We start from the raw sequence: 25094 nt of genomic DNA on the forward strand, positions 1-25094 counted from the left end.
CGTATATTGTGCATATCACATATTGTTACGAAGGTGTCTGTTAGTACATTATATATATACTTGCAGTGTACGTAAAACGTTGATGCTCGCTGTTCGTCGCAGACATCGAGCGACAGAAGCAGAACACAAATGCAGTTTATAATAACACCAGAAAAAGATGCTAGATTTGTTGCTCGTCGTTTTTGATAAAGAAAAAAAGTCACTAAAAGTGTCCAAACACTTGAAAAATTCTCAACAAAGCAAATTGTACAATAAATTATGCAAATGCGCTGATGACGTCATTGTGTTCGCGCCCCCCACCATTCCGGAAAACCCCCGAACTCGCCCGAACGGTCGGACGAGTGACTGTTTTGAGTTTTGGACGGACTGTGAGTTTGTGAGAGAGATGGAGCTCAGCGAATCGAATGAGGTAAAAAGGCTGTCAGAACTGACTCCTGAAGACTTCCAGAAGTTTTGTACTACACTGAGGAGCCGAGGGTTGTTGAAGGAAGGAAGTTACACCGAACCGTCGCAGGTGGTGGAAGTCCTGCGTTCCTCGCTGGGCGTCCGCGAAACTCTCGCCTCGATACAGTCTTCACTGGGTCGCCTCCTGGAAAATATATGTAACTATTCTACAATTTTTTTTTTTAACGTGACAAAGTCTGAACTTTTTGGCGCCTTTGCTATAAATGACGAGTTGCTCTAACAACACAACGTCGAACATTTAGACCAGGGAGTATGACGTCATTATTGGAGGCTGGGCAACAAAACATGGCTTGTGCGGTCTAAATGTTTTATTTCCCACCATTACTCAACTAATAATCTGCTTTTTTAAAATTGCGAACCAAGACTAAAAGCAACATAGAGAGCAATTTTAACTCATGAGTCGATACAATAATTACTTTTTTTGCCTTAAAAATACAGATATGCCAAACAATGCCCATTTCACACATTTTACTGTTTATTTTTCATAACATCTCGTCCACAGGTGTCAAACTCAAGGCCCGAGAGCCAAATCTGGCCCGCCACATTATTTTATTTGGCCCACGAAAGCCTGGAAATAATATGCGTTAATAAAATGCTTAATCTTTTCTTACTAAACATTAATTTGTTCTTTTCCTTTTGACATTAAAAATCTTGTACTACATGCAATTGCATATCTTTTAAAATTCAATATTATCAAAATCAAAATATTCTAATATCATGTATTCCAAAAATATTTTTTGTTAATATAAAGATAAATACTGTGCTTAAAGGCCTACTGAAATGAATTTTTTTTATTTAAACGGGGATAGCAGATCTATTCTATGTGTCATACTTGATCATTTCGCGATATTGCCATATTTTTGCTGAAAGGATTTAGTATAGAACAACGACGATAAAGATTGCAACTTTTGGTATCTGATAAAAAAAAGGCTTGCACCTACCGGAAGTAGCGTGACGTAGTCAGTTGAACATATACGCAAAGTTCCCTATTGTTTACAATGATGGCCGCATGAAGTGAGAGAGATTCGGACCGAGAAAGCGACAATTTCCCCATTAATTTGAGCGAGGATGAAAGATTTGTGGATGAGTAAAGTGCAAGTGAAGGACTAGTGGGGAGTTGAAGCTATTCAGATAGGGAAGATGCTGTGAGAGCCGGGGGTGACCTGATATTCAGCTGGGAATGACTACAACAGTAAATAAACACAAGACATATATATACTCTATTAGCCACAACACAACCAGGCTTATATTTAATATGCCACAAATTAATCCTGCATAAAAACACCTGCGTGTTTGTTATGCTAGCTCCTAGCTCCTCTGCTAGCTCCTAGCTCCATAGAACACGCCAATACAATTCAAACACCTGATCAACACACACAATCACTCAGCCCAAAAGACCGTTTACCTAACCCAAGGTTCATAAAGCTTATATATTTTTAAAAAGTTACGTACGTGACGCGCACATACGGTCAAGTTATCGAATGTTTAGCAGCCAAGGCTGCATACTCACGGTACCTGATATTCAGCTGGGAATGACTACAACAGTAAATAAACACAAGACATATATATACTCTATTAGCCACAACACAACCAGGCTTATATTTAATATGCCACAAATTAATCCTGCATAATAACACCTGCGTGTTTGTTATGCTAGCTCCTAGCTCCTCTGCTAGCTCCTAGCTCCATAGAACACGCCAATACAATTCAAACACCCGATCAACACACACAATCACTCAGCCCAAAAGACCGTTCACCTAACCCAAGGTTCATAAAGCTTATATATTTTTAAAAAGTTACGTACGTGACGCGCACTTACGGTACGGTACGTGTTATGCTAGCTCCTAGCTCCTCTGCTAGCTCCTAGCTCCATAGAACACGCCAATACAATTCAAACACATGATCAACACACACAATCACTCAGCCCAAAAGACCGTTCACCTAACCCAAGGTTCATAAAGCTTATATATTTTAAAAAAGTTACGTACATACGCAAAAAAAAGCCAAAGCTGCATACTCACAGTAGCACGTCTGCGTCTTTGTCATCCAAATCAAAGTAATCCTGGTAAGAGTCTGTGTTGTCCCAGTTCTCTACAGGCGTCTGTGTATCCAAATCAAAAGTCCTCCTGGTTAGAGTCTCTGTTATCCGAGTTCTTCCATCTTGACTGCATCTTTCGGGAATGTAAACAAAGAAGCGCCGGCTGTGTACTGTTGTGGCTGACTACGTTCGAAAAATACGTCCATTTCGCACCGACAACTTTCTTCTTTGCTTGCTTGGCTTCCTTCTCCATAATGCAATGAACATGATTGAAACAGATTCACGAACACAGATGTCCAGAATACTGTGGAATTATGAAATGAAAACAGAGCGTTTTCGTATCGGCTTCAATGTGGAAGGCATACCCGTGTTCGTCGGGCTACGTCACGCGCATACGTCATCCTCAGAGGCGTTTCGAACCGGAAGTTTAGCGGCAAATTTAAAATGTCACTTTATAAGTTAACCCGGCCGTATTGGCATGTGTTATAATGTTAAGATTTCATCATTGATATATAAACTATCAGACTGCGTGGTCGGTAGTAGTGGGTTTCAGTAGGCCTTTAAATAACTGCTTGACTTATGATTTCAAAACAAATGATCAATTAAATTTTAAACTGTAAAATTGACAATAGATTGTACGATTAAATTCCGCAGAGTGAACTTTTTTTTTTTTACCGTAAAAGCAACTTTGGTACTGTTTTTTTCCATATACAGTAAGACACTAACACATTTACCAAAAAAAAAAAAATTAAAACAACAAGATTTTACGGTAAAAAACTAACAAACTGACAGCTCTGTTGAATTGTACCGCTAAAGACAGTGTTGTTTTTCCATGTATTCAACTTTTTTATATGCTGTAAAAAAAACACTGCTTTTCCTGTAAAATTCTGGTGACTGAGCTGCCAGGTTTTAAAGTAAATTTATATATATATATATATATATATATATATATATATATATATATATATATATATATATATATATATATATATATATATATATATATATATATATGTATATATATATATATATATATATATATATATATACCTCCCGGGGGGTGATCAACGGTGATGGGTCAAATGCAGAGAATAATTTTGTCACACTTATTGTGTGTGTGACAATCATTGGTACTTTAACTTTAATATATATATATATATATATATATATATATATATATATATATATATATATATATATATATATATATATATATATATATATATATATATATATTAGGGCTGCAACTAACAACTAATTTGATAATCGATTAATCTGTTGATTATTACTTCGATTAATCGATTAATAATCGGATAAAAGAGACAAACTACATTTCTATCTTTTCCAGTATTTTATTGAAAAAAAACAGCATACTGGCACCATACTTATTTTGATTATTCTTTCTCAGCTGTTTGTAAATGTTGCAGTTTATAAATAAAGGTTTATAAAAAAATAATTAAAAAAAGTAGCCTCTGCGCATGCGCATAGCATCGATCCAACGAATCGATGACTAAATTAATCGCCAACTATTTTTATAATCGATTTTAATCAATTTAATCGATTAGTTGTTGCAGCCCTAATATATATATATATATATATATATATATATATATATATATATATATATATATATATATATATATATATATATATATATATATATATATATATATATATATATATATATATATATATATATATATATATATATATATATATATATATATATATATATATGTGTGTACATGTATATTCATATATTACTCAGTGTTAAGAGCGGCCCTCTGAGGGCAACCATAACTGCAATGAAAACGAGTTTGACACCCTGATCTAGTCATAAAAAAACTTAATTTTATCACAATTTAACCTAAATTGTTTAATTTCTGCCACCAAATAATCTGCTTGTGTTCTTGTCACATATTTTGCACCTTTGCAGTTTTTTTTTCCACTCCGGCCTGAAAGTCTCTTCTTATAAATTTGCAGTACAAGTGTTTTTTTTTAAGTCAATTTAAAATGCACGCGTGCAGCTCAAAATGTTTGCACATTCATTATTTTGTTCATTTATTTCTGACTATAAAAACTATTTATATTTTATATATTTAAGCAGTTTTCTGTCATGTCTGTTTATCATGTTTTGGTTTGGCCATGTGCTGTTTATTTTTTGGACACTTTTTAGTTCTTGTCTTCACTCCCTTGCTTTGTCACCATAGTAACCATTAGTTTCACCTGGTTCACATCCTCATGTCACGCACCTGTCTTACGTTTTCACATTTTGAGTCACGCACCTGTTTTCACTAATCATGTCACTAGTATTTAAGGCCATTGTTGCCAGGCAGTCTTGACACACTTTCTACACCCCCTTGTTCATGATCCATGCTGCTCTTTTTCATGTCCTGTTCTGGTTCCAAGTAAGTTTTCTTTATTCAAGCCGTAGTTTGCAAGTTTTGTTTTATGTCCTAGTTCTGCCTTTGTGCTAGTGTTTTGTTTTCATAGTCGTTTTGTACCTCCACTGTGAGCGCCTTTTGTTTGCACCTTTTTTGATTAATTAAAATAAACATGTATTTAAATTCACGTCTCGCACGCGCCAATTTTCCGTTGCCTTCTGGGAGAACCAACCACTCCAAGAACCGAGTCTTGACTGTATGTCGCCAGCATAAAAAATCTCCCGCACGAAAATTGGACGCTTTTGACGAGGCTTCTTGGGCGGTCCTGCGCGCGATGGAGGAGGAAACGCTGCGCTACTCCTCCAAGGAGCACAGAGACATGATGTGGGGGCCAGATGGAAGACTGGTGCCATTGTGCTCCATTTGGTCCGAGGACGACGTTGGCACGTCGCCCAAGACGGATGACTTCCGCAAACAGAGAGGACGCCTCACTCCCGCAAGCTCCTCCCCCTCCGGGCGGAAGCAATCAGCAGGCAGCCCAGCTTCGCCCTGATGACGGCACAGACCAGGAATTTTTTTTCAACTCTTTTTCTTTCGATCTCCCGCTCCCCAGGACTCAAGCCACGGCTAAGTCACAAAACATTTTTTTCTCCCCCACTCAATCCCAGGTGGGGAAGAATAAAATACTTTTTGGAAAATTTAAAGGGGAGATTTCTGCCCCCCTCCTGACCTCCCTCCACCCACCCCAAAAAACGGTTCCAGACCGCGGGAAGCACGTCTGGTATCCGCTCCTTGAGGGGGGGGGGCTAGGACTGGGAACTCTTCAGGTGGGGTGGCTCAGCTTCGACCTGTTAAGCCACAGCCTCCGGCACGGCCGCCTCCTTCAGTTTTTCGGCCTGCTAAGCCGCAACCTCCGGTTCGGCCACCACCACCGGTCTTTCGCCCTGCTAAACCGCAAACCCCAGATAGGCCACCTCCACCTGCACCACGGCTAGCAACATGCCATGCTGCACCACGCCAAGCTCCGGTACCTGCTCCACGCAGCCAAGCTCCGGTACCTGCTCCACGCCGCCAAGCTCCGGTACCTGCTCCACGCCGCCAAGCTCAGGTACCTGCTTCACGCCGCCAAGCTCCGGTACCAGCTCCACACCGCCAAGCTCCGGTACCAGCTCCACGACACCAAGCTCCGGTACCAGACCCACGCCAAGACCAAGACCCCCCACGCCAAGACCAAGACCCCTACGCCAAGACCAAGCACCCCCATGCCAAGACAAACACACCCCATGCCAAGACCAAGACGAAGACCCTCGCCAAGACCAAGACCCCCCACGCCAAGACCAAGACCAAGACCCCCCACGCCAAGACCAAGACCCCCCACGCCAAGACCAAGATCCCCCACGCCAAGACCAAGTCCAAGACCAACCACGCCAGGACCAAGTCCAAGACCAACCACGCCAGGACCAAGTCCAAGACCAACCATGCCAACACCAAGACCAAGTCCAAGACCAACCATGGCAACACCAAGACCAAGTCCAAGACCAACAATGCCAAGACCAACCATGGCCACGTCAAGCTTCTCCACGCCAAGCTTCGCCGCCCGACGCGCCACGCCAAGCTTCGCTACCTGCTTCGCTGCCTGCTTCATCTGCTGCACTCGCACCTGCGTCATCTGCGGCTTCCACACCTGCAATGACAACGACGCGCCTGCCTCCTCGTCTGCCTCCTCGTCTGCCTCCTCGTCTGCCTCCTCGTCTGCCACGGTTGTGGCCACTACCTGGTCGTCCGCCACGCCAAGTGCGCCCACCTGATCGTCGGCCACGCATGTGGCCCTTCCCGGGTCGCCCACCTCGCATGTGGCGGCGGCGAGTGGAACGCCGCCGCCACATGACTATGCCTCGGTGGATTCGGGGCCACTTGGCCTGGCGACCCACCGCCATGTACCCCTCCCGCCCTCCCATGACTCTTGATTCTGTTTTTTGTTTTTGGACATCTGGGATCTGACCGTAAGGGGGGGGTTCTGTCATGTCTGTTTATCATGTTTTGGTTTGGCCATGTGCTGTTTATTTTTTGGACACTTTTTAGTTCTTGTCTTCACTCCCTTGCTTTGTCACCATAGTAACCATTAGTTTCACCTGGTTCACATCCTCATGTCACGCACCTGTCTCACGTTTTCACATTTTGGGTCACGCACCTGTTTTCACTAATCATGTCACTAGTATTTAAGGCCATTGTTGCCAGGCATTCGGCCTGGCGACATCACTCTTGACACACTTTCTACACCCCCTTGTTCATGATCCATGCTGCTCTTTTTCATGTCCTGTTCTGGTTCCAAGTAAGTTTTCTTTATTCAAGCCGTAGTTTGCAAGTTTTGTTTTATGTCCTAGTTCTGCCTTTGTGCTAGTGTTTTGTTTTCATAGTCGTTTTGTACCTCCACTGTGAGCGCCTTTTGTTTGCACCTTTTTTGATTAATTAAAATAAACATGTATTTAAATTCACGTCTCGCACGCGCCAATTTTCCGTTGCCTTCTGGGAGAACAAACCACGCCAAGGACCAAGTCCTGACAGTTTTCAATCCATGGGTCGCGGGGGCTGTCATTTCCACTATATTTATGTTTTCTCTTTTGTGTGTATTGTAAACTGTAAAATTGTGCTTGTACTAGACCACAGGTGTCTAACTCAAGGCCCGGGGGCCAGATGTGGCCCGCCACGCCATTTTATTTGGCCCTCGAAAGCCTGGAAATAATAGGTATCAATAAAGTACTGTAACTTTTCTTACTAAATGAATTATTTCTTTCTATTTTGGGAGAAAAAAAAAAATATGTACTGCATGTAATCGCAAATTATGTTAACTTAAATATTGTCTAATTATGCAAAAATATATGATAAAAAATTCAAAACATTTTTTAAATAGAAATAAATACTAATAATAATGATTTCAAAGCAAGTTGTCCATCAAATTGTGCAATGTAAACGTATCGATTTACTGTGGTTTTTAAAGCATTTTTCTCTAAATAAAAAAAACTGTGCTTTTATTTTACTGTAATAAACTCTAGTGCCGTTTTGGCATTTACAGTAATACACCGAAAAATCTACACTTGTTGATTTGCGGTACGAAAAAAAACAAAACAAACTGGCAGCTCATGCGCCAAAATTTTACTGTAAAATTGCAGGTTTTTTTATTTAAAGTAAAATAACAAATTTACATTTTACAGTAACATTTTGGCAATTGAGCTGCCTTTTTTTTTTTTTTACCATAGAAACAGCAGTACTGTTTTTCCATTTACAGTAATATACATACAATTTGGAGGTGAAATTATTGCAACTTACCATATTTTTTTTACACTTTAGTTTTGAACAAAAATCTACTAATAAAATGTATAAAAAACTTGTGTAATAATAGTATTCACTGTTCGAAGCGAGTCATCTAATCCGCCTATAAATCCCCCTAAAAACCGCCAACAATACTCCATTTACATGTCATGACCTGCATATTAAACACGTATTAGGGACATTGTTATTAGAAAAGCTAACGCAGAGGGACTACTTTTAGTGGCACCTTGATCACAGAGAGATAACAAGCTTATATATATATTAGGGCTGCAACAACTAATCGATTAAATTGATTAAAATCGATTATTAAAATAGTTGCCGATTAATTTAGTCATCGATTCGTTGGATCTATGCTATGCGCATGCGCAGAGTTTTTTTTTTTTAAATTAAACATTTTTTTTTTTTTTTTTTTTTTTTTTTAATAAACCTTTATTTATAAACTGCAACATTTAGAAACAGCTGAGAAACAATAATCAAAATAAGTATGGTGCCAGTATGCTGGTTTTTTTCAATAAAATACTGGATAGGATAGAAATGTAGTTTGTCTCTTTTATCCGATTATTAATCGATTAATCGAAGTAATAATCAACAGATTAATCGTTAGTTGCAGCCCTAATATATATATATATATAACTTATATCAGTATGTCAGTACATATTGAGCTGCTGCGTCACCTCTGAGTTGGTAAAAGTTTGTGCAGGATTATACATTTTACGCCGCATTTACATAGTGGAAGGATGTGGCCATACATTGAGAAGTTGGTCAACCTTGAAGTTTGATTTAGACCTGAAGACATGGCAAGATCCTCATTTGCGTCCAGCATTTCTACCTGAGAAGTGCAGAGTATGTTGAAGTCATCGTCTAAACGGGGAAGGCAGGTCTCGTGCTGAAAGATATAAACATTCCATTGGTCGTTGTACAGAAAGCGATCGTTTTATTGTGTTTGTAGTTTGTATTTCTTGTTTAGCAGTTAGCAACAGTGCTATGATTATATTCAATTCAATGTTAGACCAGACCTGTTATGCAAAACCAACTTTTCTTACCTATTGGTATCTGTTTTTGTGTATTTAGGATCTGCATAAGTCCCGGAAATGTGAACTGAAACTGAGATATTGCCTTCCTTCATACTTCCTCCAAATTATCCCAATTTGAGACGTTTTTCCCATTGATGACGTCAGAGGATGTGGTCAAAATTTACCCAAAATGCTTTGCGCGAGATTGACATTCTAGCCGGGCGTAGTTACAGTAACAAGTAGTACGTGTCCTAACTGTCCGTGGACTCCATACTGAAGCGCTAAACACTATAACATGGCTGAAAGGGGAGAAGACGCAGTCGAAGTGGAGGCACGTAAATAAGACCGCTTACTGACTTTCTATGTTTCCATTGTTTTTCAGCGCTTGAACCATCCGACGTTCCGAAAAAGAGGCCTAAGGAGAGGCACGAGTTGTCCTCCTTTGATCTTCATCAGCTGATGGATGATCTTGAAAAGGACCAAGTCTTGAGTCCCACAGAAAGAGAACACATATTGAAGAACCCTGACCTTCAAGAAAGAGTTCAATGTCTCTTTGCTCTGGCAAAACAGAAAAGCCAAGAAGCAAGAGGGAAGGTGATACGTTTCGTAATCCAGAACAAATATTTTCACCTTCAAATGCATGGTGAGTTGGAGATGCCCTTTACAACCAGACCTATGGACTAATGGTTTTAACACTGCAATATAAACTACCTTCATTATTTGCATTATTTGTTGAGGTGTGACAAACCATGGAGGCATTGCAGGAATATTTATGAAACAATCTTGTTTTCCTTCATACATCCTCCAAACGAGCCATTTGGAATTTGCACAACCTGTGAGTCCGCCATTGTAGTCACTAAGTTCCTTATTTTTTTATCTGCGCTCTTGTTGTGGGGAAGACATTAGAAATGTTGTCGTTTCTAATACAAAGTAGGGTTGTCCCGATAAAAAATATTTTCGTACCGGTACCAAAATGTATTTCGATACTTTTCGAAATGAAGGGGACCACAAAAAAAAGCAATATTGGCTTTATTTTAACAAAACATCTTACATACATTAAACATATGTTTCTTATTGCAATCCAGGAACAATTATGTCCTTAAGTAAAATAGTAAACATACAAGACAACTTTTCTTTCATTAGTAAGTAAGCAAACAAAGGCTCCTAATTGGTCTGCTAACGTCTGCAGTAACATATTGTGTCATTTATCATTCTATTATTTTGTCAACATTATTAATCTACTTGTTCATTTACATTTAATATCTGCTTACTTTCTGTTTGAACATGTTCCATCTACACTTCTGTTAGAATGTAATAATCACTTATTCTTCTGTTGTTTGGATACTTTAGATTCGTTTTGGATGATAACACATTTAGGTATCGATCCGATACCAGGTAGTTAAAGGATCATATATTGGTCATATTCAAAGTTCTCATGTGTCCAGGGATGTATTTTCTGAGTTTATAAACATAGTATGATTTAAAAAAACGAAAAAAGATTTTGTGATGCTAAAAAATATCGATGTAATCATAGTAGTATCGAATAGATACACTCTTGTACTTAGTATCATTACAGTGGATGTCAGGTGTAGATCAACCCATGGCATTTGTTTACATTCAGGAGAGCTAGCTCGTTGTTAGCGGTGAGCTATTCTATCCTCCTACGGTGTGTAATGAAGCATGTTTAGCTATTCCTCCTCCGGCAGGGATGATACTTCAGAATCGAAATCAGAATCAGAATAGTTTTTATTGCCATTGTTTGAGAACGGGTTTACAAACTAGGAATTGTTCTTGGTGCAATCGTGCAACATAAAACACATATAACACAGAATAGGAATAAAAACTAGCTGTAACTGAGCTATCAGATCTTGTTATTGTTCATTAGTCTGATGGCCGTGGGAAAAAAACTGTTCAGGTGGCGGGAGGTGTGGGTCTGGATGGACCGTAGTCTCCTGCCTGAGGAGAATAGTTTGTGTCCAAGGTGAGAAGAGTCAGCTGTGATCCGACCCACACGCCTCCTGGTCCTGGAGGGATGAGAGCCTGCAGCCAATAGCCTTCTCAGCAGCACGTACGATGCGCTGTAGTCGATGCTTGTCCCGGTCTGTGGCTACGGGGAACCACACGGTGATGGAGGAGGTGAGGATGGACTCGATGATGGCCGTGTGGAACTGCACCAGCATCTCGGTCAGCACCTTAAGTTTCCTCGGCTGCCGTAGGAAGTACATCCTCTGCTGGGCCTTCTTGATGAGGGAGCTGATGGTTGGTTTCCACTTGAGGTCCTGGGTGATGGTGGTGCCCAGGAAATGGAAGGAGTCCACGATGGAGACGGGGATGGGAGAATACATCAGGGTGAGGGGGGATGGTGAAGCTGGGACTTTCCTGAAGTCCATGATCATCTCCACTGTCTTCTGGGTGTTCAACTCCAGGTTGTTGAGGCTGCACCAGGACGCCAGCCGGTCCATCTCTCTCCTGTAGGCGGACTCATCGTCATCCGAGATGAGCCCGATGAGGGTGGTGTCGTCCGCAAACTTGGTCAGCTTTACGGACTGGTGACTGGAGGTGCAGCAGTTTGTATACAGGGAGAAGAGCCAGGGGGAAAGTACACAGCCCTGAGAAGTACCAGTGTTCGTGGTTCGACTGTCCGAGACAATCTTCCCCAGCCGCACGTGCTGTCTTCGGTCCGTCAGGAAGTCATTGATCCATCTGCAGAGGGAGTTGGGCACGCTGAGGTGGTAGAGCTAGTCTCGTAGCAGTCCAGAGAGGATGGTGCTGAAGGCAGAGCTGAAGTCCACAAACAGGATCCTGGCTTAGGTTCCTGGGGAGTCCAGATGCTCTAGAATGAAGTGGAAGGCCAGTTTCACTGCATTATCCACAGACCTGTTGGCTCTGTAGGCGAACTGCAGTGGGTCCAGGAGGGGGGCGGTGATGTCCTTGGGATGGGGCAGGACAAAGCGCTCAAAAGACTTCATGATTATGGCACAGGTGTGCCTTAAGCCGCCCACGATAAAAGGCTAGTCCGAAAAGCACAGTTTTATCACACAGCACAAGGCCACAGATGTCGCATGTTTTGAGGGAGCGTGCAGTTGGCATGCTGACTGCAGGAATGTCTACCAGAGATGTTGCCCGCAAATTGAATATTCATTTTTCTACCCTAAGCCGTCTCCAAAGGAGTTTCTGAGATTTCGGCAGTACATCCAATCGGCCTCACCACCGCTGACTATGTCTAACCACACTAGCCTAGGACCTAGGTGCACCTCCATGATCGTCTGAGACCAGCCACCCGGACAGCTGCTGCAACAATTGGTTTGTATAACCAAAGAATTTCTACGCAAACTGTGAGAAACCGTTTCAGGGAAGCTCATCTGCATGCTCGTAGTCCTCATCAGGGTCTCGACCTGACTAGCAAATGCTCACATTCGATGGCGTCTGGCGCATTGGAGAGTTGTTCTCTTCACGGATGAATCCTGGTTTTTACTGTTCAGGGCAGATGGCAGACAGTGTGTGTGGGAGAGCGGTTTGCTGATGTCAACGTTGTGAATGGAGTGGCCTATGATGGGAGTGGGGTTATGGTATGGGCAGCGTACATTATGGACAACGAACGCAAGTGCATTTTATTGATGGCATTTTGAATGTACAGAGATACAGTGACGAGATCCTGATGCCCATTGTTGTGTCATTCACCCGAGACCATCACCTCATGTTGCAGCATGACAATGCACGGCCCTATGTTGCTAGCATCTGTACACAATTCCTGGAAGATAAAAATCATCCCAGTTCTTGCATGCTAACCGGACTCACCCATTGAGCATGTTTGGGATGCTGTGGGTCGGCGTATACGACTTCCTGCCAATATCTAGCTAGCCATTGAAGAGGCGTGGACCAACATTCCACAGGTCACAATCCACAACCTGATCAACTGTATACCTGCGTGAGGCAAATGGTGGTCACACCAGATACCCCCAGACCCTCAAGAAAGCAAAACTGCACATATTGTGGGCAGCCTAAGGGACACCTGTGCAATAATCATGCTGTTTAATTAGCATCTTGATATGACCAGTGTTGGGTTAGTTACTGAAAACCAGTAACTAGTTACAATTACTAGTTACTTTATTTCAAAAGTAACTCAGTTACTAACTCAGTTACTTACACCAAAAAGTAATGCGTTACTGTGAAAAGTAACTATTTAGTTACTTCTTTTTTTCCCCTTTTTTTTTAAGGCTCCCATTAATGCCCTTTTAGCCTTCATTTCAGTACTGTTATTGCACTGGAGAATAATACCATCGATTGATCAACTTGACATGCATTTGCATCACTGAACTCAGAAAGCAATGTGGTCTACATACAACACACAAACAATGTGGTCTACATACAACACACAAAGACAAAGATATGTTTCAAAGGGCCAATTTATTTCAGGCCAGAAAAAATTGACAAAACTATTTTAAATAGCTGCAACATAATGGCACTTTAACTTTAACTCTAAGTAGATAGGATCTTTGATCCAAGACACAACTTACATTTAACTAAAATGTTATTTTCTTTGTGCTCGACAAAAGAAAAGTATTGAGAATGTCTCCATGTTAAAAAACTCGACTTCTGGCTTCACCATGATGTCTTGTTAGTTGTTATGAGAGTAGCGTATGTGTGTGTGTGTGGCCCTTTAAGATATGACAACATGTGAGGTGAGTGACGTCAGTGAGTGAGTGGGCGAGAGAGGTGAGGGAGCGGCGACAGTGAGTGCGTGCGGGTGTTCTAGCTTGGTGGATGGCTGCGTCCAATAAAGTCACAAAGTTGCAACAAACCGCCGGTCTCGTCATTCACCCTCAGCTGTAAAGACCCTCTTCCGGGTAAAGTGAAGGTTGTTAGCCCCGAAGTACGGCTCCTGCCGGGAGGCGTGCTTTCCCCCACCCACAGAAAGCACGCCTCTTATTTTCCACCGGAGCACTCCAATAAAACACACTCAGATCTTCTGTTTCTAGCCGATACTACATAAAAATAACGTAAAATAACGCAGTAACGCATCATGCAGTAACGGTAACTGAGTTACTGCATATAAAAAATAACACGTTCGATTACTAGTTACCGCCGAAACTAACGGCGTTACAGTAACGCGTTACTTAGTAACGCGTTAGTCCCAACACTGGATATGACACACCTGTGAGGTGGAATGGACTATCTTGGCAAAGAAGAAATGCTCACTAACACAGCTTTAGACAGATCTGTGAACAATATTTGGGAGAAATAGTTTTTTTTGTATGCTTTACATCTTTGAGTTCAACTCGTGAAAAATGGGAGCAAAAACAAAAGTGTTGCGTTTATATTTTTGTTCAGAATATTTGGTCAATCACGCCATCTGAGCGGCATGACTTTCTCATTTTGCATTGTTTTTTAGGGGACCACCGAGCAAAGATTCTACACATGAAGTCTAGGATCGTGTCTGATGTGTCTTCCTCGGTTCTACGTCAACTGTTGGATGACCTTGTAAAGGAGGATGTCTTGAGTCCCATTGAGGCAGAAAAGATATCAAAGAATCGTGACCACAGACAAAGTGCTCGGTCTCTGATGAATCTGTTCCTACAGAAAGGTCAAGAGGCAAGCAGGAAGATGCTGCTTTTCTTAAAGCTGAGAGATCCAAGATTTGATGACAGTTGGGGTGAGTCGTAGTTTCCATTTTGTGACATTGTTTAGCCACAGTAGACCTACTTTAACAAGCAGACGTATGGACTAAAAATGTTAAAGGGGACCTGAAGATTTTCCTCTTTTCTGACTTACAAATGTTACAATGTTGGATACTCGTGTTAAACAATGCCAAAGTGTGAAATCATGAGATTCATGTATTTGGGTGTGAGCTTGCAACCTGTTTTAGAACCTGTGTGAAGTTGGCCCCCCACCTTGTCCAAATCTTCCAAAACTTGTCCAAAATCTTGTCCGTTACAGTTTTTAAGTTATTCTAAAATACAATTTCTGACTAGTGAGGTCACCCCACTTGTCCAAATCACCCCAAACTTGTCCCATTCGCTTGTGATGCAACTATTATAGTTTTTCATGTTTTGCTTTTATTCCAAAAATACCAGAGAGGCAAATATACAGACAGAGTCCTTTTAATTTCACCAAAAACTGCAAGCAGCGTTAAAAGGGCCCTTACCCCCCGTACCCACTTCCCCACGCCATTCCTAATGCCTCACCATCCATCCAAAATTTCAGGAAGATGGGAAAATGTAGAAGGAAATAATTACTGTTGTGATTTTCCACCACAAGGGAGTGATATTGGTGTTGATATCAATTTGTAATCATGAACAGACCCCAACTTAAAGGCCTACTGAAATGAATTTTTTTTTTTTTAAACGGGGATAGCAGATCCATTCTATGTGTCATACTTGATCATTTCACGATATTGCCATATTTTTGCTGAAAGGATTTAGTAGGGAACAACGACAATAAAGTTCGCAACTTTTGGTCGCTGATAAAAAAAAGCCTTGCCTATACCGGAAGTAGCGTGACGTCACAGGAGGAAGGGCTGCTCACATTTTCCCAATGTTTACAATACAGCGAGAGAGATTCGGACCGAGAAAGCGACGATTACCCCATTAATATGAGCGAGGATGAAAGATTCGTGGATGAGGTACGTGAGAGTGAAGGACTAGAGTGCAGTGCAGGACGTATCTTTTTTCGCTCTGATCGTAACTTAGGTACAAGGGTTCATTGGATTCCACACTTTCTCCTTTTTCTATTGTGGATCACGGATGTGTATTTCAAACCACCTCGGATACTATATCCTCTTGAAAATGAGAGTCGAGAACGCAAAATGGACATTCACAGTGACTTTTATCTCCACGAAAATACATCGGCGAAACACTTTAGCTACGGAGCTAACGTGATAGCATCGGGCTCAAATGCAGATAGAAACAAAATAAATAAACCCCTGACTGGAAGAATAGACAGAAAATGAACAATACTATTAAACCACGGACCTGTAAATACACGGTTAATAATTTCCAGCCTGGCGAAGCTTAACAATGCTGTTGCTAACGACGCCATTGAAGCTAACTTAGCTACTGGACCTCGTCAGAGCTATGATAAAAACATTAGCTCTCCACCTACGCAAGCCAGCCCTCATCTGCTCATCAACACCCGTGCTCACCTGCGTTCCAGCGATCGACGGTACGACGAAGGACTTCACCCGATCATCGATGCGGTCGGCGGCCCGGAGACGGAGGAAGTCAAGGTGAGGTCGGCGGCTAGCGCGTCTGCTATCCATCTCAAAGTCCTCCTGGTTGTGTTGCCGTAGTCCGCCGCTAATACACCGATCCCACCTACAGCTTTCTTCTTTGCAGTCTCCATTGTTCATTAAACAAATTGCAAAAGATTCACCAACACGGATGTCCAGAATACTGTGGAATTTTTCGATGAAAACAGAGCTGTTTGTATTGGGACACATTGGTGTACCAATACTTCCGTTGCCTCCGTGACGTCACGCGCATACGTCATCATACATAGACGTTTTCAACCGGAAGTGTCGCGGGAAATTTAAAATTGCACTTTATAAGTTAACCCAGCCGTATAGGCATGTGTTGCAATGTTAAGATTTCATCATTGATATATAAACTATCAGACTGCGTGGTCGGTAGTAGTGGGTTTCAGTAGGCCTTTAAAAGCCTGATCATCTAAAGTGCAGTAATGACAGTTTGATGGTTGATTGAGCAGTTTTCGTCTTAAGGCGCCACCCAATACGAATGGGTACAAACAGGAACTGACAGATGTCGTCATCATTATTTCTACCAATTAGGGTTAAGACCGATTTTTGTGGAGCCGACGTATTAACGTTTTGTGTTTTGTGGTGAATTATCGGCTCAAAGTTTGTAGCCATACCACGCCCACATCTTATGACTTCGGCAAAATTCCTTCGCAATCTATCATCGCCGGTACGTCTAGAATCTGTCATTTAAACCACAACTTATTTGGTCAAAGTTTGTTAAAGTACGACCCCTGTTTTTGGCCTAAAAATGGCAGACGGAAACCAAGATGACCGACTTCATGTTTGTTTTCAAGTATGGGTTTGTGAGGTTTTTATGTGCATTCCGTCATGATAGAGATTTCCATCTTTTTAAGGTGAATCTGGTGGGAGGAGCTAATTTTTTTCAAACTTTGAAGGGGGTGCTATAGAGTCAATTTTGAAATTTCATTTTAGGTAACGACAAAATATACAATTTTTCACCAAACCGAAGGTGCTTGCATATATTGGTGAGTTTTTGTTCATGTTAAGGGCCGCAAAAATGTGATCAAAGTGGGAGAAAAACAGCCTTTGCTGCTCGGGCCCTAATGATGATCCGGGTTGTAAGGGCCATGATTATTAAAGCCAGCAAACTACGCTAGGCTAGCAGTGACAAAAACAGAAGACAATACAGCTGAGGGGAGAAAAGTAAAAATAAAATAAGTAACAAACAAAAGTAGACCGCAAGGGAAAAACGGCAGGACCGAGCACTCAATTACAAAAACTTACAGAATCGAAATGACGCAAAAATAAACTCAACGAGCAGGAAGACTGGAACCAAGATGAGTTGGCGTGGAGCAACGTGTAGGAACAACTTGGAAAGATCCCGCACCAACAGGTGCGTGAGATGAGACTAAATAGGCAGAGGGTGATTGAAAACAGCTGTGGTCGTGACTCCCACCTTCCCTTGGGAACCATGGCAGCTGAAAGGAAAAGGGACCAAAACACAGATATGTGGTTTTTCGACCGCGACCAAACCAAAAAACGGCAGTGATGTTCGTCTGTCAGAGTTGCATCCATTCAATCTTTGTGGATTATATGACCTGACGACTGACAATCTACAACATATTTTTATACTATTTGACTCCAACCATAATGGAATTAGATGCGCAGGTTTTGGAGTAACACAAATACATTGGAAACCATATAAATATATATATATATATAGCTAGAATTCGCTGAAAGTCAAGTATTTCTTATATATATATATATATATATATATATATAGGTTTTGGAGTAACACAAATACATGGGAAACCAATTGTTCAATCATAAACAAACCTAACAGAATATCTTTATTTGTCTTAAAATAAACTTTTTCTGCTGAACTTAAAATAATAGAAATAGCAGTTTTAACAGAAGTCTGTCCTGCTTAACTAAAACAATATAAATTAAGTGTGTAGATTTATGATAGAGAAGGTCCCTAACTTTCATCAATGAGAACTACTTTGACAAAGACAAAGTAGAGATATTTGTCTTTTATTAATATGACTGATAATAATCAATCAATCAATCAACCAACCAAAGTTTACTTATATAGCCCTCAATCACAAATGTCTCAAAGAGCTGCACAAATCACAAGTACATCCTCGGCTCCGATCCCACATCAGGGCAAGAAAAAACTCAACCCAATGGGAACAAGGAGAAACTCTGGAAGGGACCGCAAAAAATTGGTGCAGGTTCAAAATCACCATGAAGACCACAATGAACTTAGACTTTGTCTCAGTGTATTTACAAAGCCATTAAACTTTAAGCACTTCCTGTTTAGCGTTCTCATGTTGGCAGTTTACCATTAAAGACATGTTTGGAAAAGCAACCGAGTGTTTCCTCAGACCGCCACATTGGTGAAATCCGCACCTGCCACAACACATTATTATCATCATTCAAATATTACAATTATAATATAATTAAAACCATTTTCAAAATGACACTGTGGAGAGGGGCGTGGTGCACGCGTTCCCTGCGGGCGGGGTGTGTGCAGGGGCCGGCCATGAAGCGGCAGACAGGTGAGTGGATATCTCAGCTGGAACGAGTTATCTAATCACCTGTTCCTTTATTAGCAGCGTCGGAGACCATGAGGGGGGGGTGTGGGCTGGAGAGCACGAGAGCGACACCACGAGAGCGGTGCTGAAAAGCAGAGGCGAGGACCAAGGAGGAGCTGAAAAGCCACCGGACACGGTTGTGCAAGATAATTAAAACGATTGTAACCCGCTGCAGCAGAGTGTTGTTCCCTTTCCTGTGGTTCCAGAAGAACCCGATACAGAGGTCACGTCACAGTGGCACCCAACAAGGCGGACCACAGAGATGTCGACAACATCCCCGCTGGAGGCACTGGGCCAAGTACAGGCCGAGGTGTCAACGGCAAGCCGGCAGCAAACACAGGTGCTGCAGGCACTGATGGACAGAGCAGAGGCGGCGGGAGGAATGTCCTCCATGAAGCGCATGATAGAGGGGGAGGACCCCCAGACATTCCTCGATGTCTTCGAGGCCACGGCAACATCGTGCAGGTGGCCGGAGGAGGAATGGGGCGCGAAGCTGCTGACGCTCCTGGTGGGGGAGGCGCAGCGGGCGGCGGTGAGTCTCCCGGCGACCGCCCGCATGCAGTATGCAAATTTGCGCTGCGCAATACTGGACCGGGTCGGCAGCAGCCCCGAAGACCATCGCTGGAAGTTCCGGGCCATGATGTTGGGGCCAGGGGACCGGCCCTTCGTGCTGGCGTTCCAGCTACGAGACGCAGCAACCCGTTGGCTCCAGCCCAACGGGCTGGATCCAAAAATGCTGGAGGCAATCGTGCTGGAGCGATTCGTGGAGGCCATCCCGGCCAGGACATCCGCGTGGGTACGCTACCACAGCCCCACAGACGTCAAATCTGCTGTGAAACTGGCGGAGGAACACCTGGCGGTCCAGCGGGAGATGGCAACCAAGAAGGCCGAGGGGCCCACCCCAGGACCCCGCCGGCGACTCGCCCCGCGATGGGGGGGGGTTGGAGGGGGAACCTCCGCAGCGACGACCACGCCAGCCTGAGCCACCCGGAGCCAGCGAACAGGTTCCCCACATGGACATAAAAAAAGAACACACACCCACACGCACCCAGAGACACACGACAAGGGGGGGGACACGGGGTGATAATAACTCTACAATTTGTGCATTCCAGGATACCGGCGCTGCGGGGAAAGGGCTTCCCTCGCAGATGGCACCTCAAACACCAGGGCCGGTGTGCTGGAGGTGCGGACAGCCCGGGCACGTGCGCCGGGAGTGCTCCATGATGGAGGTGGGGCAGGTGATGCGGGTTGTCGGGCCTCCAGCACACTCCCCCGATCTAGGAGAGACGTACTGTGTCCCGGTAAGGGTACAAGGGGGTACATATCGGGCAATGGTGGATTCGGGCTGCAAACAGTCCATGGTCCACCAAAACCTGGTTCGACCCGGGGCGTTGAAGCGGGCGACACGGGTGAAAATTAGGTGTATTCATGGGGATGTGCACGAGTACCCTATTGTGCCAGTGCAAATTTTATATGAGGGACAAAAGCATAAAGTCAAGGTTGCCGTAAGCGCGCACCTTACGCACCCCGTAATTTTAGGGACAAATTGGCCGGGATTTAACCATTTGGTGACACAATGTATGGGGGTGCGTTCACGGGCAGTCGGCGAGGGGGCTGTCCGCGCGGTTTTCAGCGGCGACGCGGCTTCATCGGGTACTGCCGAGCGGGAACCGGTGGGGGCTTCGCGGGAGGCCCCCCGGCCCCCCGGTGGCAACCTACTGAGGACTTTCCCCTCGAGCAGTCCCGTGATGAAACCTTGCGCGAGGCCTGGTACCAGGTGGATTACATTGACGGTCAGCTGGTGCACCCGGGGAAAGCGCGGGTATTCCCCCATTTTTCAATTATTCGGGATAGATTATACCGAGTGAGCCGTGACACTCAAACCGGGGAGAACGCACCCAGTTGTTGGTGCCAAAACGCCGCCGGGAAATGGTTTTCCAGGCGGCGCATTTTAATCCCATGTCTGGCCATTTAGGGTATGATAAAACACTTAATCGGGTCATGGTCCGTTTCTATTGGCCAGGCCTCCGGGCAGATGTGCGCCGTTGGTGCGCTGCTTGCCCGGACTGCAAGCTGGTGAACCCAGCGGCCACCCCAAAGGCGCCCTTGCACCCATTACCGCTCATGGAGGTCCCGTTCGGGATGGACCTCATCGGACCATTTCACCCGAGCACACGGGGATACCGCTTTGTGTTAGTCCTGGTGGATTACGCAACGCGTTATCCCGAAGCAGTGCCCTTGCGCTCTATCTCGGCCAAGAGTGTTGCGCAAGCGCTGTTTCAGGTCATCTCCCGAGTTGGAATCCCGAAAGAGATTCTGACTGGCCAGGGCACGTCCTTTATGTCACGCACGATAAAGGAGCTTTACGGGTTACTGGGAATTAAAGCGATCCGCACCAGCGTGTACCATCCGCAAACGGATGGGCTGGTGGAGAGATTAAACAAAACGCTGAAAACCATGATCCGTAAATTTATGCACGAGGAAAAACAGAATTGGGATAAATGGTTGGACCCCCTAATGTTTGCGATGCGGGAGGTACCTCAGGCCTCAGTTGGTTTTGCACCGTTCGAGTTATTGTACGGCCGGAGGCCTCACGGAGTGCTGGACGTCATTAAAGAAAGCTGGGAGGAGGGTCCAAGCTCCAGCAAAAATGAAATTCAGTACGTCATGGACATGCGAGCAAAACTCCACAAGGTGGGGCACTTGTCACGTGAGAATTTGCTCCGTGCCCAAGAGCGTCAGCGGCGCACGTATAACAGGGGGACCCAACTACGCAAATTCACACCGGGAGAAAAAGTACTTGTATTGCTTCCAACCTCAAGCTCCAAATTACATGCAAAGTGGCAGGGACCCTTTGAGGTCACACGGCAAGTGGGTGATGTCGATTACGAGGTTCGGCGCTCGGACCGACGCGGAGACACTCAGATCTATCATCTGAACCTGCTGAAGGCAGCTCTGCCTCTTTCCATGGTGACAGTGGTGAAGGAGGAGGAGGAGTTGGGGCCGGAGATCCCGCGCTCTGGCCCGGCCCCTCAGTTGTCCTGTGATGACCAGCTCACATTGGCGCAGAGAGCGGAGGTTGCTGAGTTACAGCGGCGCTACTCGGATGTGTTCTCCTCGCGGCCCGGGCGCACGGTAGTCATCCGACATCATATTGAGACCAGCCCGGGGGTTACGGTGCGGTCTCTGCCATATCGGCTTCCCGAACACAAGCGCAAAGTGGTTCGGGAGGAATTAAAAACCATGCTTGAGTTGGGGGTAATAGAAGAATCCCACAGCGCGTGGTGCAGTCCCGTTGTTCTGGTTGGGAAGAAGGATGGGACTGTGCGGTTCTGTGTGGATTACCGCAGGGTGAATGAAATGTCACGTTTTGACGCGTACCCAATGCCTCGGGTCGACGAGCTCCTAGATCGGCTGGGCACTGCTCGTTTTTTCACGACACTGGATTTGACCAAGGGCTACTGGCAGATTCCCTTGTCACCAGAGTCCCGAGAAAAAACGGCTTTCTCCACTCCGGAAGGTTTGTACCAATTTGTGACACTTTAGTTTGGCTTGTTCGGGGCGCCCGCCACGTTCCAGCGTCTCATGGACCGCATGCTGCGCCCCCACGCTGCATACGCGGCTGCATACCTGGATGATGTCATCATCCAGAGTGGCAGCTGGGAAGAACACATGCGGCGGGTGGGGGCGGTGCTTGAGTCCCTGAGGCGGGCGGGGCTCACCGCCAACCCGGCGAAGTGCGCAGTTGGCCGGAGGGAGGTACAGTATCTGGGGTACCACTTGGGGGGGGCAGGTGCGGGCCCAGGTAGACAAAACAACGGCAATCGCGGCCTGTCCACCCCCCAAGACAAAAAAAGAGGTGAGGCAGTTTTTGGGACTGGCGGGCTACTACCGCCGGTTCATTCCCCGGTTCGCGGACTTGACCGGCCCACTGACTGACCTCACCCGAAAGGGTGCTCCAGAACTGGTCCAGTGGACGGAGCAGTGCCAGCGGGGGTTTAAAAAGGTAAAAACAGCACTCTGCGAGGAGCCGGTGCTGCACATGCCTAACTTTGACATCCCTTTCTGTCTGCAGGCGGACGCGTCGGGCCGGGGGCTGGGGGCGGTGCTGTCACAGCGGGAGGGGGACGTCGACCGCCCCGTGCTGTACATCAGCCGGAAACTCTCGGACCGGGAGGCAAAGTACAGCACGGTGGAGAGGGAGTGCCTTGCCATCCGGTGGGCGGTCAGGGCCCTCCGCTACTACCTGTTGGGGCGTGCCTTCAGTCTCTGCTCGGACCACAAACCGCTCCAGTGGCTCCACCGCATGAAGGACGCCAACGCGCGGATCACCCGGTGGTATCTGGCATTACAGCCCTACAACTTCCGGGTGGTCCACAGGCCGGGTGCGCAGATGGCCGTGGCCGACTTCCTCTCTCGCCCCGCTATGGGGGGGTCTGGGGGGAGTGGGCGAGGCCGGACGGCTGCCCGGCATAAGTCTAGCGGTGGAGGCATGTGGAGAGGGGCGTGGTGCACGCGTTCCCTGCGGGCGGGGTGTGTGCAGGGGCCGGCCATGAAGCGGCAGACAGGTGGGTGGATATCTCAGCTGGAACGAGTTATCTAATCACCTGTTCCTTTATTAGCAGCTTCGGAGACTATGAGGGGGGTGTGTGGGCTGGAGAGCACGAGAGCGACACCACGAGAGCGGTGCTGAAAAGCAGAGGCGAGGACCAAGGAGGAGCTGAAAAGCCACCGGACACGGTTGTGCAAGATAATTAAAACGATTGTAACCCGCTGCAGCAGAGTGTTGTTCCCTTTCCTGTGGTTCCAGAAGAACCCGATACAGAGGTCACGTCACAGACACCATTATAGCCGAATTAAAGGTAACAAAACTACAAACTCAACCAATGTGAACATGTTAGATTTAAGCATTAAATAAAAAAGAACCAACAACAAATGTAGAAAGACACATTTCTACAATGGAGTTCAGGGTGCGCATAGCGCCATCAACCAACTGCGAGCGCTGCACGGAACTCAAACTACTTCAAGGATGATGGTCATGGTGACTTAAGTCTTTGTATCTTACCGTTTTAAGATGCAAAGACCCCACCCGGAAAAGGGTGGAGTGCCATCTCCGGGTTGGGGAGGCGACCCTGCCCCAAGAGAGTCTTGTTCAGGAGAGAGGGAAGAGTGGATCGTGAGATTGACAGGCGGATCGGTGCGGCGTCTTCAGTAATGCAGACGCTATATAGATTCGTTGTGGTGAAGGAGGAGCTGAGCCGGAAGGCAAAGTTTTCAATTTACCGGTCGATCTATGTTCCTATCCTCACCTATGGTCATGAGCTTTGGGTTATGACCGAAAGGACAAGATCACGGGTACAAGCGGCCGAAATGAGTTTCCTCCGCCGGGTGGCGGGGCTCTCCCTTAGAGATAGGGTGAGAAGCTCTGCCATCCGGGAGGAGCTCAAAGTAAAGCCGCTGCTCCTCCACATCAAGAGGAGCCAGATGAGGTGGTTTGGGCATCTGGTCAGGATGCCACCCGAACGGCTCCCTAGGGAGGTGTTTAGGGCACGACCGACCGGTAGGAGGCCACAGGGAAGACCCAGGACACGTTGGGAAGACTATATCTCCCGGCTGGCCTGGAAACGCCTCGGGATCCCCCGGGAAGAGCTGGACGAAGTGGCTGGGGAGAGGGAAGTCTGGGCTTCCCTGCTTAGGCTGCTGCCCCCGCGACCCGACCTCGGATAAGCGGAAGAAGATGGATGGATCTTACCGTTTTTATATTTTATCCTTTGGGTGGATGATTTTCAATTAAAGACGGTGTTGTTTGTTGCTACAGCATTAGTCCGCCGCCAGCCATAACAGGAGCAGCTGATTGTTTGCCCCTGCGCTGATTGGAGTACAGCCAATCCACAGGGCGCTTAAAATCAGCTGACACGTCATCTTGGACCACTATGGACTGGATTCTCACGTTATTAACCATATCCACTCGACATCCATTGCACCGATTACCCAGAGGGGGGTTACCACATCTGCAGTCTTTTCCAAGGGCTCTCGTTGTTGAGTTTTTTC

The 25094-nt window shown here is 45.2% G+C and overlaps 1 protein-coding gene across 5 annotated transcripts in view; it reads left to right on the plus strand.

The window, feature by feature from the left end:
* Positions 1–319: 319 nt before the first annotated feature.
* Positions 320–25094, plus strand: part of LOC133646933 (uncharacterized) — a 55698-nt gene continuing 30923 nt past the window's right edge. For 2 of the 5 annotated variants that reach the window (XM_062042876.1, XM_062042877.1), the window contains exon 1: positions 20365–22563. In XM_062042876.1, coding sequence (XP_061898860.1) covers positions 20973–22563 — 1591 coding nt within the window. In that variant the 5' untranslated portion in view covers positions 20365–20972. Of the gene's footprint in view, positions 603–9612; positions 9874–14622; positions 14884–20361; positions 22564–25094 lie in introns of those variants that run through there. The other 3 variants (XM_062042880.1, XM_062042879.1, XM_062042878.1) reach the window with 3 other exon arrangements.

This window comes from Entelurus aequoreus, linkage group LG03, assembly GCF_033978785.1.
Source record: "Entelurus aequoreus isolate RoL-2023_Sb linkage group LG03, RoL_Eaeq_v1.1, whole genome shotgun sequence".
Classification (NCBI taxonomy): domain Eukaryota; kingdom Metazoa; phylum Chordata; class Actinopteri; order Syngnathiformes; family Syngnathidae; genus Entelurus; species Entelurus aequoreus.